This window comes from Salmo salar, chromosome 12, assembly GCF_965601325.2.
Source record: "Salmo salar chromosome 12, fSalSal1, whole genome shotgun sequence".
NCBI classification, from domain to species: domain Eukaryota; kingdom Metazoa; phylum Chordata; class Actinopteri; order Salmoniformes; family Salmonidae; genus Salmo; species Salmo salar.
Window position 1 is genome coordinate 6,954,485 of NC_138302.1, and position 17,946 is coordinate 6,972,430.

A 17,946-nucleotide genomic window follows, 5' to 3' on the forward strand; every position below is an offset into this window, starting at 1 on the left:
TATGATACAGAATGCGACCCACACACTTCCTTCAACCTAAATTAAGCAAATAAGTAATTATCAAAAAAAGATATATATTTTTTACATTTGAGACAGACACAAAGCACATCAGTAACATCTCCCCGTTGTCTCAAGGGTTCGACACAATGTTGATTTAGATGTTCACAAATTTTTACATTTTGACTAATCACTAATGTCATGATATTTTGGGTAAAGAAAAAAAAAGTGAAATATTTATGGCAGACTTATTATTATATTTATATTTTTCACCCCCTTTTTCTCCCCAATTTATGTCAATTGGTAGTTATTCTTGTCTCATCGCTGCAACGCACGGATTCGGGAGAGGCGAACGTCAAGAGCCATGCGTCCTCCGAAACACAACCGCACTGCTTTTTGACACAATTCCCACGCATGCGCCCGGCCCGCCACAGTAGTTGCTAGAACGCGATGGGACATGGACATCCTGACCAGCCAAACCCTCCCACAACCCGGACGACGCTGGGCAAATTGTCTCTTCTGGTCGTGGCCGGCTGCAACAGAGCTGGGTATCAAACCAGAATCTGTACTAATGCAGCTAGCACAATGCAGTGCCTTAGACGCTGCGCCACTCGGAAGGCTGCATTTATATTTCTGTTCAGTATATATATTTTATATTTGAGATTCTTCAAAGTAGCCACCCTTTGCCTTGACAGCTTTGCACACGCTTGGCATTCTGTCAACTAGCTTCACCTGAAATACTTTTTTCAACAGTCTTGAAGGAGTTCCAACATATGCTGAACACTTATTGGTTGCTTTTCCTTCACTCTGTGTTTTGGCTCATTGTCCTGTTGAAAAACAAATGATAGTCCCACTAAGTGCAAACCAGATGGATGGCGTATCGCTGCAGAATGCTATGGTAGCCAACCTGGTTAAGTGTGCCTTGGATTCTAAATAAATCACTGACGTCACCAGCCAAGCACCCCCAAACCATCGCACCTCCTCCTCCATGCTTCACGGTGGGAACTACACATGCGGAGATCATCCATTCACCTACTCGCATCTCACAAAGACACTGCGTTTGACTGACCTTCGTGTCTTTAAGTAACGATGGACAATTGTTACTCTTTGCTTATTTGAGCCGTTCTTGCCATAATATGGACTTTGTATTTTACCAAATAGGGCATCTTCTGTATACCACCCTACCTTGTCACAACACAACTGATTGGCTCAAACGCATTAAGAAATAAAGAAATTCCACAAATTAACTTTAAGAAGGCACACCTGTTAATTGAAATGCATTACAGGAGACTACCTCATGAAGCTGGTTGAGAGAATACCAAGAGTGTGCAAAGGTTGGCTACTTTGAATAATCTAAAATATTTTGATTTGTTTAACACGTTTTTGGTTACTACATGATTCCATATGTGTTATTTCATAGTTTATGTCTTCACTATTATTCTACAATGTAGAACATAGTAAAAATAAAGAAAAACCCTCGAATGAGTAGGTGTGTCCAAACTTTTGACTGGTACTGTAAATTCCTCTACCATAAGCTGCCTCCAATGTTGTTTTAGAGAATTTGGCAGTATGTCCAACCGGCCTCACAAATACAGACCACGCGTAACCACACCCACCCAGGACCTCCACATCCTGCTTCTTCACCTGCGGGAGACTGAGACCAGCCACCTGGACAGCTGATGAAACCGAGTAGAATGTCTCTCTGTAATAAAGACATTTTGTGGGGAAACACAAATTCTGATTGGCTGGGCCTGGCTCGTCAGTGGGTGGGCCTATGCCTTCCTAGGCCCACCCATGGTTGCACCCCTGCCCAGTCATGTGAAGTCCATAGATCAGGCCTAATGAATTTGACATTGACTGATTTCCATATATGTATATGAATATGTACCATATATGTACTGTGAATCGTTGAAATTGTTGCATGTTGTGTTTATATTTTTGTTCAGTACATATACATAGCCATATTTTAAAGTATATAAAGTAAATATGAATTCTCTATGACATATTTGTATACGTTTTATTAGACTTTTATGATGTAATAGATCATATGTGAAGAACGGCGCTGAATTAGATGGCTGCCATTTTATGATCCCGTAACCTACTAAGGTGGATATTGATCCAACACCTGCCATTTATTCAAACCAGCCCACTGGGCACAGAAGTCAGTTCAACATATAGTTCCTATTTACATTTCTTTGAGTCGTCAACTAAAATAAATCCAACATGAAATCAACACAAAATATCACCTGTCATTGGATTTAGGTTGCAAGTTGGGTGGAGTCCAAGTCAAACCAAGATTCTTTATTTCTGAGCTCAGAGAGAATAACAGAGTTACACAGCGCAGTGTAGACAGTCTGAATTCCTGAAGCATTGGGTAATGAGCAAATATCTTTATAGTTTCCTGTTCCTGGGAGGGACTTTATTCATACAAGGACACAGGTGCAAACAGCTGGTTTGCAACACAGGATGATATTCCCAGGAACAGGAGATTATAATAGGACAGTTTCACAAGGTTAGTCACATACTCAGTTATGTGGACACACATACAATTAACATTTTCCATTACAGTCTGAATATTCTCATTCTCAGTCAACAATATAAGACAATGGGAGCACTGTGTATGTTCTCTGATGAATTTTAAGTCAATGTGATGTGAAATATCAACTTACACTCTAGGAGAAGTCATTATTCTCTCCTGTGTGGAATTTAACATGACTTTTAAGTGACTGTGATGAGCAATATGTCTTCCCACAGTCTGAGCAGTTGTAAGGCTTCTCCTCTGTGTGCAGTCTCATGTGTTCCTTCAGGCTTCTTGACTGGCTAAAACTCTTTCCACACTGGGCGCAATGGAAAGGCTTCTCCCCTGTATGTGTAAGCTCATGAGCTTTCAGGTTTCCTACATGGCTAAAACGCTTTCCACACTTGGGGCAATGGAAAGGTTTCTCTCCTGTGTGTATTCGCTCATGAGCTTTCAGGTTTCCTACCTGGCTAAAACTCTTTCCACACAGGGCGCAATAGTATGGCTTCTCCCCTGTGTGTATTCGCGCATGAGCTTTGAGGGTGTCTAACCGCTTAAAACTCTTTCCACAATGGGAGCAATGGAAAGGCTTCTCCCCTGTGTGTATCCTCTCATGTCTTTTCATGTTAACTAACCTTTTAAAACTCTTTCCACAGTGGGCGCAATGGTGTGGCTTCTCCCCTGTGTGCATTCGCTCATGAGCTTTCAGGCTTCCTAACCTGATGAAACTCTTTTGAATCTGGGAGCAGAGGTGTTGTTGTGTAGCTGGTTTGGACGTCTCTGGCTCTGGTTCCTCCGAGTTTGGTTTTTCTCCTGCCAAAGAATGTTTATTTAAAGAGAGACCTGCATGAAACCTCCACATGATAAAACGGCCTTGCTATGAGGTTTAATCCAAATCAGATTCCTCAATAACCAGAGGCAAGTTTTTTAACATTTAAAAATGTAAAACAATCTTGGTGTGATTTTAAAACAAATGTTGTACAGCTTCCTGGTAATTACTGATAATATGTTTACATGAATATTTTATTCATTCTGTTTTAGAAGTCAACACAAACAACTAGACAGTTCTATGATACCCAAGACACAGACATTTCTTTTTGATTCCTATCAAGCAGGTGGTTGTAAATATATAACCTTCTTAGCTGTATGGTACAGAATGTGACATTTTCGATATGCATAAAAGCTTATTTTTCTCCAAATTTGTGCACAAATTTGATTACATCCCTTTGCCAAGATAATCCATCCAGGTGTGCCATATCAAGGCTGATTAAACAGCATAGTCATTACACAGGTGCCCCTTGTGCCGGGGACAATAAATCAGTATGGCTACCACAGGATTCTGCAGCGATACGCCATCCCATCTGGTTTGGGATTAGTGGGACTATCATTTGTTTTTCAACATTACAATGACCAAACACACCTCCAGGCTGTGTAAGAGCAATTTGACCAAAAAGGAGAGTGATGGAGTGCTGCATCAGATGACCTGGTTTCCACAATCACCCAATTTCAACCCATTTGAGATGGTTTGGGATGAGTTGGACCGCAGAGTGAAGGAAAAGCAGCCAACAAGTGCTCAGCATATGCGGGACCTCCTTCAAGACTGTTGGAAAAGCATTCCAGATGAAGCTGGTTGAGAGAATGCAAAGAGTGTGCAAAGCTGTATTTGTATTAGTCGGGGACAGACCTACTGGGAACAGATACCAGTGGGCAGATCTTTTTTATATGTTACAACTAAACTACAGCACTCACTTTGATGAGTCAAATCTGATCCTTTCTTCTCTTCTCCTCTCACAGTTCCACTCAACCCTGTTGTTTTCCTGCAGTCCACCAGCAGCACAGACAATGTCTTCATACCCAGCAGTAAGGCGCTACCGGGAAAGGCACAACACGGGGACTCTGGGAGGGTGGAAGGGGGTGAGCTAGCATTGTCCTGCTAATCATAAAGAGGAGACACATATCATTATGGATGCTGATGTCACTGTTGTCATAAAGTGCTTTACAGAAACCCAGCCCAGACCCTGATAGAGCAAGCTGTATGCTAGACCAGACCAAGCTGTACCATCTGGTGTAATGATCTGGAGAGACTCTTCTCTGCCTCGTCAGCATCAGGATGTTGTTGAGGCTCCCCAGAGGATCCACAATAGTCATGTCTCTCTCCTGTGTGAATGAGAACATCAAACAGATGGTAAACTTATGATCTTCTATTACAATCACAGAGTCTTACAAGAGGCATTAATATGTCTACAAAGGGCCTAAAATTATTTTAAAAAAAGGGCCTAAAAATCACCATGATTTTTAAATATATTGTTTGTGATGCAAATGTGAAAGGGTGACTTTCACTTTTACTTGAGTCATTTTCTATTAAGGTATCTTTACTTTTACTCAAGTATGACAATTGGGTACTTTTTCCACCACTGTGATGCAAATGTTAAATGGTTCCATAAAATGGGTTCCTTTTGCATCCCTTTCATATTTTAAGTAGAAATTATGCTCCAATATTGAATTTTAAAAGACTGTTATATTAGTTAAAGTGCACTTTAATATAGACCACATGGAGAATTTAATACATCTAATTTAAAAGTCCGCAAAATATATGTACCAATGGCAGATTGCCCCTTAAACAATTCCTACAGTACTGAACAACATATTCAAGTGTAGAACTTCAGTAGAATGCCCATTTAAAACCACACATTAGTTCAACAACTGCATAGTTTGTGCCCCTGTTTTTAAGACAGTACTCACTGGTGGTAATCTGATATTCTGTCTCCTCCTCCTCCTTTTTCACTCCCAAAACGTCTTCCTCCTCCTCTTTTACTGAGATAGCCTCATCTTCCTCTTTCACTCCAAAATGTTCTTCCTGGTCTTTCACTACATTCTCTTCTTTCAATGTTATGGCATCTACCTCCTTTTTCATTCTGAAAGCTTCTACCTCCTCCTCTTCCACTCTGACAACGTCTTTCCCATTTTCCTCTTTCACTGTAATATCATCCTCTTCTTCTTTCAAAGCAATAGCCTCCTCTTCCTCCTTTTTCATTCTGAATGCTTCTTCGTCTTCTTTCACCAGAGCTTCTTTCTCCGTCTTGCTTAGTGAACTCATGCTCCGGGAGATTAGCCTAGTGCAGTGCAGTATCAAGTTAACACATTTGCTAATTTAACAAGCAAATTACGTTGTAATGAGCTAGTAGATAGGTAAACAGAATTATGTTTAAAACACTAAGAGTAATATACACAAGATTGTTCGAAAGCGCTTCAATGTTTAGGTTTTATGTTCGCTTGCAAACCATCACGTTGGTTAAATCAGTAGTCTGTTGTCGCTGTTGAAGAAGCCTCCAGTTCCGTCCACTAGATTATACGTCACGCAAGAAGCATCACATGAAATACTCACATCGCCATCTGCTGACTGGAGTGGGTAACGCAGATTGGAGAAAAAAATCTTAATTTCAATCTTTATTATGGCAAACAATGTCATAAGAAGTAATTTAAAAACAACCAGATGTTATATTTTCTCTTACTTCTTACAGCCAATATTTTCCTCCAGGACTGGCCTGCCCATTAGGCAGGATTAGGTGACAGATTGAAGAGGCATATTCAGAGCTAAATTGACCAAGGCTCATCGCTAACAACACATAATAACACCTCATATAATGCTGCCCAAAAACAATGAAAACGTTGCAAGAGGCAACATGGACAGATAGGGCTCTACCTGTGTAGAGAAAGATGCCCCTTTGCCCTTCCAGTCTCTAAAGTGCCCTTTTGGATGGTGGAATAATTTGTATGCATTTTTTTCTCATAGTTATTCTGAACCTGCTGCCTGCAAGTCGTCGTTAAATTCACCTAAGTGATTTGTATTTTCCTTCAACTTTCTGAAGAAGAAACAGCCAGGAAATGCCCCTGTCTGAGTGCATTTGTCTACCACTATGTGTAGCTGTTAGCGATGATGCTAATGACAACCATCTTCTGGTTGATGGAAAAGCTTTAGTGGCAACAAATGGAACTGGGTTGGATATAGTCATGGTAGGATACATGATAGTGGCAACACATGGAGTTGGGTTGGATATAGTCATGGTACAACAAATATTGTGGTTAAGCTGAAATATACTAATTGATAAAACAAAACGTATTTTTCGAAGAAGAAAAAAAGAAAAAAATGTATAATTTTAGTGAATGATATCATAAATAGGACTGGTGGAGTTATGTCACACATGCAGCTAACACAGACATATGGAAATGTCTGCTCTACCCAAAATTACAACCAAGTAATTGCAGCATTACCACAAAAATGGAAGAGGCAAGTAGAAGGGGAAAAAAGAAAGGAACTTGTATGTCGGCCCTGCATTAAAGACCATAAATGGTTAAAGAAAAGTGTGAAAATAAAAACATATTCCAATTTCATTTAAGGACCAAAAAACTGACAGCTGTGCCGTATAAATTGCAAAATAGTTGGAAAGAGATTTTCGATGTACCCATTCCATGGCACATGGTTTATGAATTGATACGCAAAACAACGCCGGATTCAAAACTTCAAATTTTTCTATTTAAAATACTATACAAAATTCTTGTAACTAATAGAATGTTATATATATGGGGGATACAATCTTCCCAGCTCTGCAGATTCTGCTGTGAGGAGGCAGAGTCATTAGATCATTTATTTTGGTATTGTCCATATGTAGCTCGTTTTTGGTCGCAGGTCCAGGAATGGCTGAAGAATTGCAACATTTGCCTAGAACTAACGCTGTAGATAGCAATACTGGGTGATTTGAAAAGCCATAGTCAATCAATCAATAATATAATTATTATTTTAGCAAAAATGTTTGTTTTTAATTTACAATCTGTAGAAGCTATGAGAATAGAAAGGTTCAGTACTTTTGTGAAGCATCACAGCACAGTTGAAAAATATATGGCAAATAGAAATCCAAAATGGATGATGTTGAGAAATAGATGGGAGGGGTTGAATGGAGCTGAAGAGTGGGACTAATAACAACAAGATAAACAATGTAAAACATACGGGGTCTGTAAAATGTATATAGGTTCAAAACTTTTGTGAAATAGCAGTTACAAATAGAAATCAAACTGGATGGACATCAGAAATAGAGGAAGGACTAAAAACAAACAAAATATAAATATTGTAAAATAGATTGTGTCTGTAACATGTGTATAAGTTGTATAAACTGAAGGTAGAAGCCTAAGTGTTATTGTTTATTAGTTTACTCCAATTGCGGGAAGGGTGGTAGGGTTTGCGGGGAATAATAAAGGTATATTCTAAAAAAGTATGTATATCTATACAGGTATGTGTATGTATCAGGGGCGAAAATCTGATATCAACTTTGGAGGGGACAATTACATGAAATTTTCTCAAGAGCAATTCCTGAGGGGGACACCAAAAGTAGTGCTGTAACACATAGCCTACATTGTAATATGGTAAATGTATATTGAGGAACCAAAGAAAAAGGTGTTTGCCGTACTCCTAACTATCGGTACCCAAAACTACACAACTAATCACAACAGCAATACCATTGCCTTTAACAAATCTTAGTTCAGTCACCAGTTTAAGTTGAGAGTGGGGGTATCCATGGCATTTTCCAATTATGTTCCTATTTTACAAGTCAAAAAAATTGAGAACCTTTCATAATGTTGCCAAACAAAGACTCCCTGTCTCTGCCAGTCTGTCCCTGCATATCTGTCCCCAACTCTGCTGTCTGTGTGCCATCTGTTGCCTGCTCTGCCTAATGACATCATTGTGAAACATTTCCATTAGAATTTCATTTCTTTCTTATGAACATTTTATCAACTAGTCTTTGAGATATTAGGCTACTTGCGTTTTGGTGTACTGAAATAAAACTCTGATGTCCATCTTTTATTTTTCTGCCATTTTTCTACCTGGCTGGCTGGCTACACACACACACACAGTGTGTAGGTTATTTACAGTAGGAGATGGGCTTCTATCATCTTATCTTGTATCATTCTATTTGGGCTTCAATCTAAAAGGTAGCTAGCAAATGTGAAACTGATTAAAATGACAAGAGTTGACAGCTGTATGATTTCACCATTTACACAACATATGCTGCAACCTATTGTAATTTTAATAGTTTGTTTCATATTGGCTGGCTTCCAACAATAGCTGAATTTGCAAAGCTAGCAAGCACCAATTCAGTTTCAGTGGTGTTTGCTATAATCTTTGCTACCCGGGTTAAATAAAGGTGAAATAAAATAAATAAATAAAAGTTCCCTTGCGACAATTTAGCTTTTGCAACGAGACCATTAAATATATTTAAGACAATGGTAGAAGAGAGTGTAGTTCTGTTCAGTTTGGACTTCAGTTTATCGCTAACCTTATCACAGGGACTTTGAAGCACTAACTTACATCATCTGCATGCTGATCTTGGAATAAATTGACGATAGCAAAGATTCAATCTTTGACGAGGCCACATAAATGGAATAATTACTAGCTAGCTTAATAGTTAATATTTGCCCGCTAGCTCTGCATATTCAGCTAGTGTGTGTGTGCGATTGACTGGATTAACCTCACGTCAGTTACGTTCATTGAGTGCCTTTCAGACAGTGGATACCACCCCTCTGTTACCTTGCCAACTAAGGAACTGGCAGTGGATCAAACCATTGTGAGGCAAAGGGTGGGGGGGTCACAATCTTTTGAAACTTAAAAACGCGCTATTAAGTGTCTATAATCAGCACAATTGCTTTCATTGCGTATTATTAATATTATTTAAATTACATAGTTATGTTTCAGTGATATATTGGGGGGGACAAATCATATTTTTCCCAGGATGGGGGGGTCGTGTCCCCCCCGTCCCCCCCGGGATTTCCGCCCCTGGTATGTATATATGTGTATATGTATGCATATGTGTATGTATATGGATATATATATTTACAAAAAAAAGAAATGGGGGATTGGAAATGATGCAGACAATTACATTGATGGAAGCAACAATCCTTCTGCAATATTAATCTGATTTTCCCCTTAAAAACAAACAAATGAAAAAAAAACAACGATGAGTCAGCCAGTTTTGCCCAGTGAGATATTGTTTGTGAGAGAGAATATGGTAGACGGTTGTTATCTAAAAGTGATTGATGTGTTTTTTTGTGTCCTTTGGTTGTCCTCTCGTTGACCTGTTAATGACATCATCTCCGGATGTTCTCACCATATTTAGTGTGTGATTATGTGACTTTATAGTGCAGCTGTTTCTTTGTAGTAAAACACGTTTGAAGTAAAAAAAAATAATGTCCTGGTGATTGATGTGGTGTGTAGTAACCTTGTTGAGCTTAAAGAAATGTGTTTGATGTAAAATATGTGGGATGCCCCGTGGGATGTCTCAGTCAACCCCCCCCCCCCCCCCCCCCCCCGCCAAAAGCCCCACAGGCCTCACACCATCCTCTTTGAAAGGGTCATTGTACTCTTTAACTATGCTTCCTTTACTGACAAACTAAACAGATCATTTTTACCCTTTAAAAATAGTTGTCAGCTATCTAGATTTAATGGTCAAGAGATTGTGAACCTAGAGGGGCCCTTGCAGACATGCTGTGTTTAGGTACACATACGTTTTCTGTTTATGAAGGAATAAATGATTGACAGGATATAGACCACAAAAAAATATAATTCTAGTCTTTAACGATGTGCCCTTTACTAATGACTTAAACAGATCATTTTAACACAGGCTAAGTCAGGGGTACACAGTGTGTTTTCTTGGTAGTCTTAAACAAATCTACTGTGAAACAAAAGTATCCACATCACACACATGGTTATGGGCTTAAAAAAATAAGCCACCAGTACCTTGTCAGATATAGTTTAAATGTATTCATATTTGAGTTTGTATCCCAATATGACACTTCAAATACATCACAGAAGACTGAAATGTAACAAAATACCTATTGTGTTTATTGAGCTGTACACTGAGATGCTCAGTGTGTCAATATCCCCCTCCAGTGATTCCCCAACATCTTGTCAACATGTGCCGCAAAAATGGAGCAGATATCTTATACCAGTCTATCTTTATAGACATGTATCCATAACAAGACTTAGGCCTCCTCTATAGTGTCCAAAAACCTCTCCAAAATTTTTAAACATCTTTCTTTTCATGCATATACATTTGAAGTCGGAAGTTTACATACACCTTAGCCAAATACATTGTAATACATCTGTGGAGATAGGAGAAACTTCCAGAAGGACAACCATCTCTGCACCCCTCCAACAATCAGGCCTTTATGGTAGAGTTGCCTGACGGATGCAACTCCTCAGTAAAAGGCACATGACAGCCCATATTTGAGTTTGCCAAAAGGCACCTAAAGGACTCTTAGACCATGAGAAACACGATTCTCTGGTCTGATAAAGCCAAGATTGAACTCTTTGCCTGAATGCCAAGCGTCACGTCAGGAGGAAACCTGGCACCATCCCTAGGGTGAAGCATGGTAGTGGCAGCATCATGCTGTGGGGATGTTTTTTAGCAGCAGGGGCTGGGAAACTAGTCAGAATCGAGGGAAAGAAGAACAGAGAAAAGTACAGAGATCCTTGATGAAAACCTGCTCCAGAGCACTCAGGACCTCAGACTGAGGGCGAAGGTTCACCGTCCAACAGGTCAACAACCCTAAGCACACAACCAAGACAACGCAGTAGCGGCTTCGGGACAAGTCTCTGGTCTCTGAATGTCCTTGAGTGGCCGAGCCTGAGCCCAGACTTGAACCCGATCTAACATCTCTGGAGAGACCTGAAAATAGCTGTGCAGAAACGCTCCCCATACAACCTGACAGAGCTTGGGAGGATCTGCAGAGAAGAATGTGAGAAACTCTCCAAATACAGATTTGCCAAGCTTGTAGTGTCATTCCCAAGAAGACTCAATGCTGTAATCGCTGCCAAAGGTGCTTCAACAATGTACTGAGTAAAGGGTCTGAATACGAATGTAAATGTTATATTTCCATTATTTTTTAAATATATTTTTTTATAAATTAGCAACAATTTCTAAAAACCTGTTTTTGTCTTGTCATTATGGGGTATTGTGTGTACAGTTGAAGTCGGAAGTTTACATACACCTTAGCCAAATACATTTAAACTTAGTTTTTCACAATTCCTGACATGTAATCCTAGTAAAAATTCACTGTCTTAGGTCAGTTAGGATCACCACTTAATTTTAAAGTCAGGGCTCTGGCTTGGCCACTCAAGGGCAAATGTCAGAATAACAGTAGAGAGAATGATTTATTTCAGCTTTTATTTCTTTCATCACATTCCCAATGGGTCAGAACTTTACATACACTCAATTAGTATTTGGTAGCATTGCCTTTAAATTGTTTAACTTGGGTAAAATGTTTCGGGTAGCCTTCCACAAGCTTCCCACAATAAGTTGGGTGAATTTTGGCCCATTCCTCCTGACAGAGCTGGTGTAACTGAGTCAGGTTTGTAGGCCTGCTTGCTCGCACACACTTTTTCAGTTCTGCCCACAAATTTTCTATAGGTTGAGGTCAGGGCTTTGTGATGGCCACTCCATGACTTTGTTGTCCTTAAGCCATTTTGCCACAACTTTGGAATTTTTGGAAGTATGCTTGGGGTCATTGTTCATTTGGAAGACCCATTTGCGACCAAGCTTTAACTTCCTGACTGATGTCTTGAGATGTTGCTTCAATATATCCACATAATTTTCCTGCCTCATGTTGCCATCTATATTGTGAAGTGCACCAGTCCCTTCTGCAGCAAAGCACCCCCACAACATGATGCTGCCACCCCCGTGCATCACGGTTGGGATGGTGTTCTTTGGCTTGCAAGCCTCCCTCTTTTTCCTCCAAACATAACGATGGTCATTATGGCCAAACAGTTCTATTTTTGTTACATCAGACCAGAGGTCATCTCCCCAAAAAGTATGATCTTTGTCCCCATGTGCAGTTGCAAACCGTGGTCTGGCTTTTTTATGGCGGTATTGGAGCAGTGGCTTCTTCCTTACTGAGCGGCCTTTTAGGTTATGTCGATATAGGACTCGTTTTACTGTGGATATAGATACTTTGTACCTGTTTCCTCCAGCATCTTCACAAGGTCCTTTGCTGTTGTTCTGGGATTGGTTTGCACTTTTCGCAACAAAGTACGTTCATCTCTAGGAGACAGAACGTGTCTACTTCCTGAGTGGTATGACGGCTGCGTGGTCCTATGGTGTTTATACTTGCGTACTGTTGTTTGTACAGATGAACGTGGTAACTTCAGAGATTTGGAAATTGCTCCCAAGGATGAACCAGACTTGTGGAGGTCTACAATTTTGTTCTGAGTTCTTGGCTGATTTCTTTTGATTTTCCAATGATGTCAAGCAAAGAGGCACTGAGTGTGAAGGTAGGCCTTGAAATACATCCACAGGTACACCTCCAATTGACTCAAATGATGTCAATTAGCCTATCAGAAGTTTCCAAAGCCATAACATAATTTTCTGGAATTTTCCAAGCTGTTTAAAGGCACAGTCAACTTAGTGTACGTAAACTTCTGACCCACTGGAATTGTGATACAGTGAAATAATCTGTCTGTTAACAATTGTTGGAAAAATTACTTGTGTCATGCACAAAGTAAATGTCCTAACCGACTTGCAAAAACTATAGTTTGTTAACAAGACATTTACATTTACATTTAAGTCATTTAGCAGACGCTCTTATCCAGAGCGACTTACAAATTGGTGCATTCACCTTATAATATCCAGTGGAACAACCACTTTACAATAGTGCATCTAAATCTTTTAAGGATTACTTTATCCTATCCCAGGTATTCCTTGAAGAGGTGGGGTTTCAGGTGTCTCCGGAAGGTGGTGATTGACTCCGCTGTCCTGGCGTCGTGAGGGAGCTTGTTCCACCATTGGGGTGCCAGAGCAGCGAACAGTTTTGACTGGGCTGAGCGGGAACTGTGCTTCCTCAGAGGTAGGGAGGCGAGCAGGCCAGAGGTGGATGAACGGAGTGCCCTTGTTTGGGTGTAGGGCCTGATCAGAGCCTGATCAGAGGTGCCGTTCCCTCACAGCTCCGTAGGCAAGCACCATGGTCTTGTAGCGGATGCGAGCTTCGACTGGAAGCCAGTGGAGAGAGCGGAGGATCGGGGTGACGTGAGAGAACTTGGGAAGGTTGAACACCAGACGGGCTGCGGCGTTCTGGATGAGTTGTAGGGGTTTAATGGCACAGGCAGGGAGCCCAGCCAACAGCGAGTTGCAATAATCCAGACGGGAGATGACAAGTGCCTGGATTAGGACCTGCGCCGCTTCCTGTGTGAGGCAGGGCCGTACTCTGCGAATGTTTTAGAGCATGAACCTACACGATCGGGTCACCGCCTTGATGTTGGTGGAGAACGACAGGGTGTTGTCCAGGGTCACGCCAAGGCTCTTAGCACTCTGGGAGGAGGACACAAGGGAGTTGTCAACCGTGATGGCGAGATCATGGAACGGGCAGTCCTTCCCCGGGAGGAAGAGCAGCTCCGTCTTGCCGAGGTTCAGCTTGAGGTGGTGATCCGTCATCCACACTGATATGTCTGCCAGACATGCAGAGATGCGATTCGCCACCTGGTTGTCAGAAGGGGGAAAGGAGAAGATTAATTGTGTGTCATCTGCATAGCAATGATATGAGAGACCATGTGAGGATATGACAGAGCCAAGTGACTTGGTGTATAGCGAGAATAGGAGTGGGCCAAGAACAGAGCCCTGGGGGACACCAGTGGTGAGAGCACGTGGTGCGGAGACAGATTCTCGCCACGCCACCTGGTAGGAGCGACCTGTCAGGTAGGACGCAATCCAAGCGTGGGCGGCGCCGGAGATGCCCAGCTCGGAGAGGGTGGAGAGGAGGATCTGATGGTTCACGGTATCAAAGGCAGCAGATAGGTCTAGAAGGATGAGAGCAGAGGAGAGAGAGTTAGCTTTAGCAGTGCGGAGAGCCTCCGTGACACAGAGAAGAGCAGTCTCAGTTGAATGCCCAGTCTTGAAACCTGACTGATTAGGATCAAGAAGGTAATTCTGAGAGAGATAGCAAGAGAGCTGGCCAAGGACGGCACGTTCAAGAGTTTTGGAGAGAAAGGAAAGAAGGGATACTGGTCTGTAGTTGTTGACATCGGAGGGATCGAGTGTAGGTTTTTTCAGAAGGGGTGCAACTCTCGCTCTCTTGAAGACGGAAGGGACGTAGCCAGCGGTCAAGGATGAGTTGATGAGCGAGGTGAGGTAGGGGAGAAGGTCTCCGGAAATGGTCTGGAGAAGAGAGGAGGGGATAGGGTCAAGTGGGCAGGTTGTTGGGCGGCCGGCCGTCACAAGACGCGAGATTTCATCTGGAGAGAGAGGGGAGAAAGAGGTCAAAGCACAGGGTAGGGCAGTGTGAGCAGGACCAGCAGTGTCGTTTGACTTAGCAAACGAGGATCGGATGTCGTCAACCTTCTTTTCAAAATGGTTGACGAAGTCATTCGCAGAGAGGGAGGAGGGGGGGGGGGAGGGGGAGGAGGATTCAGGAGGGAGGAGAAGGTAGCAAAGAGCTTCCTAGGGTTAGAGGCAGATGCTTGGAGTTTAGAGTGGTAGAAAGTGGCTTTAGCAGCAGAGACAGAAGAGGAAAATGTAGAGAGGAGGGAGTGAAAGGATGCCAGGTCCGCAGGGAGGCGAGTTATCCTCCATTTCCGCTTGGCTGCCCGGAGCCCTGTTCTGTGAGCTCGCAGTGAGTCGTCGAGCCACGGAGCAGGAGGGGAGGACCGAGCCGGCCTGGAGGATAGGGGACAGAGGAAATCAAAGGATGCAGAGAGGGAGGAGAGGAGGTTTGAGGAGGCAGAATCAGGAGATAGGTTGGAGAAGGTTTGAGCAGAGGGAAGAGATGATAGGATGGAAGAGGAGAGAGTAGCGGGAGAGAGAGAGCGAAGGTTGGGACGGCGCAATACCATCCGAGTAGGGGCAGAGTGAGAAGTGTTGGATGAGAGTGAGAGGGAAAAGGATACAAGGTAGTAGTCGGAGACTTGGAGGGGAGTTGCAGTGAGATTAGTGGAAGAACAGCATCTAGTAAAGATGAGGTCAAGCGTATTGCCTGCCTTGTGAGTAGGGGGGGAAGGTGAGAGGGTGAGGTCGAAAGAGGAGAGGAGTGGAAAGAAGGAGGCAGAGAGGAATGAGTCGAAGGTAGACGTGGGGAGGTTAAAGTCACCCAGAACTGTGAGAGGTGAGCCATCCTCAGGAAAGGAACTTATCAAGGCGTCAAGCTCATTGATGAACTCTCCAAGGGAACCTGGAGGGCGATAAATGATAAGGATGTTAAGCTTGAAAGGGCTGGTAACTGTGACAGCATGGAATTCAAATGAGGAGATAGACAGATGGGTCAGGGGAGAAAGAGAGAATGTCCACTTGGGAGAGATGAGGATTCCAGTGCCACCACCCCGCTGGCTCGATGCTCTAGGGGTATGCGAGAACACGTAGTCAGACGAGGAGAGAGCAGTAGGAGTAGCAGTGTTATCTGTGGTAATCCATGTTTCCGTCAGCGCCAGGAAGTCTAGGGACTGGAGGGTAGCATAGGCTGAGATGAACTCAGCCTTGTTGGCCGCAGACCGGCAGTTCCAGAGGCTGCCGGAGACCTGGAACTCCACGTGGGTCGTGCGCGCTGGGACCACCAGGTTAGAGTGGCAGCGGCCACGCGGTGTGGAGCGTTTGTATGGCCTGTGCAGAGGAGAGAGAACAGGGATAGACAGACACATAGTAGACAAGCTACAGAAGAGGGTACGCTAATGCAAAGGAGATTGGAATGACAAGTGGACTACACGTCTCGAATGTTCAGGAAGTTAAGCTTACGTTGCAAAAATCTTATTGACTAAAATGATACAGTACTGCTGGCTGGTGGAGTAGGCTAGCTAGCAGTGGCTGCGTTGTTGACTTTGAACGTGTAGCTGGCTAGGTAACCTCGATAGTTTCAGTACTACACCTTGTCATGATACAAAGCAACTTTGGAGCTAGCTAGCTAACATAACACTAATCAAGACGTTCCTTGTAATGTATTTAGTTTCTACAATGCTGCTCGTCGGTAATAGTTGGCTGGGTTAGGAAGACATTTGTGGAGTGGTTGAAAAACTAGTTTTAATGACTCCAACCTAAGTGTCTGTAAACTTCCGACTTCAACTGTAGATTGATGAGAGGAATTTAAAAAAAAGGTTTTTGAATAAAGCTGTAATGTAACAAAATGTGGAAAAAGTCAAGGGGTCTGAATACTTTCTGAAGGCACAGTATATATCCTAATTAATAGAATTTGGACAGGAACATGGTTATTTTTTTTATTTAAGCAGGTAACTCAACTGAGAACACAGTCTCATTTACAGCAAATAGCTGGGGAATAGTTACAGGGCAGAGGAGGGGGATGAATGAGCCAATTGCTGGGGATGATTAGGTGACAGTGATGGTATGAGGGTCAGATTGGGAATGTAGCCAGGACACCAGGGTTAACACCCCTACTCTTATGATAAGTGCAATGGGATCTTTAGTGACCACAGAGAGGACACCCGTTTAATGTCCCATCCAAAAGACAGCAAACTACACAGGGTAATGTCAACCAATCACTGCCCAGGATATTGTTTTTAGACCAGAGGAAAGGGTGCCTCCTACTGGCCCTCCAACACCACTTCCAGCAGAATTTGGTCTCCCTTCCAGGGATCAACCAGGACCAACCCTGCTTCGCTGGAAAAGCCAGCCAGCAGTGGGATGCAGGGTGGTATGCTGCTGTCTCTAAAATCCAGCCTAATTATTTTCCCTCAGGAAGTTCTGGTAAATAGTGGTTGTAGTGTACTGCTGTCACCACCAGGCCTGGAGGGCATTTTGACTTTGTTGATAGCGAGCTGTGTTAGCGAGAGCGAGCTGTGTTAGCTGTGTTAGCTGTGTTAGCGAGCTGTGTTAGCAGTGTTAGCTATGTTGCGAAAGACATAGCAGCTAGCTAACTGGCTACTGACCAACCTATTGTGTGTATTGAACATTCCTATCGGACTGTAACAGCTAGCTAACTGGCTACTGATCAACCTATTGTGTGTATTGAACATTCATATAGGACTGTAGCAGCTAGCTAACTGGCTACTGATCAACCTATTGTGTGTATTGAACATTCATATTGGACTGTAACAGCTAGCTAACTGGCTACTGATCAACCTATTGTGTGTATTGAACATTCATATTGGACTGTAGCAGCTAGCTAACTGGCTACTGATCAACCTATTGTGTGTATTGAACATTCATATTGGACTGTAGCAGCTAGCTAACTGGCTACTGATCAACCTATTGTGTGTATTGAACATTCATATTGGACTGTAGCAGCTAGCTAACTGGCTACTGATCAACCTATTGTGTGTATTGAACATTCATATTGGACTGTAGCAGCTAGCTAACTGGCTACTGATTAACCTATTGTGTGTATTTAACATTCATATTGGACAGCCTTACCTATAGAGTAGCACCACCACCCATCAGCCCATTCTCTTCTTG

At 42.5% G+C, this 17,946-nt stretch overlaps 1 protein-coding gene across 1 annotated transcript; it reads right to left on the reverse strand.

Annotated features, from left to right (window-relative positions):
* Nucleotides 1–2,283: 2,283 nt before the first annotated feature.
* Nucleotides 2,284–5,837, reverse strand: LOC145850260 (uncharacterized). Its single transcript, XM_082958506.1, has 4 exons — nt 5,258–5,837; nt 4,575–4,672; nt 4,265–4,448; nt 2,284–3,328 (listed from the first exon to the last, which is right to left on the reverse strand). The coding sequence occupies exons 1-4, from the start codon at nt 5,610–5,612 to the stop codon at nt 2,670–2,672; spliced, it is 1,296 nt and encodes a 431-aa protein (XP_082814632.1). The 5' UTR covers nt 5,613–5,837; the 3' UTR covers nt 2,284–2,669.
* Between the last annotated feature and the right edge of the window lie 12,109 nt (nt 5,838–17,946).

Bases quoted from the DNA above. Each gene is read 5' to 3' on its own strand.
- LOC145850260 (XM_082958506.1), bottom strand. From the start codon at position 5,612: ATGAGTTCACTAAGCAAGACGGAGAAAGAAGCTCTGGTGAAAGAAGAC. The intron at 4,673-5,257 runs GTGAGTACTGTC...TCATTCACACAG, and splicing joins AGAATATCAGATTACCACCA to GAGAGAGACATGACTATTGT. The intron at 4,449-4,574 runs GTACAGCTTGGT...CTTTATGATTAG, and splicing joins CCAGATCATTACACCAGATG to CAGGACAATGCTAGCTCACC.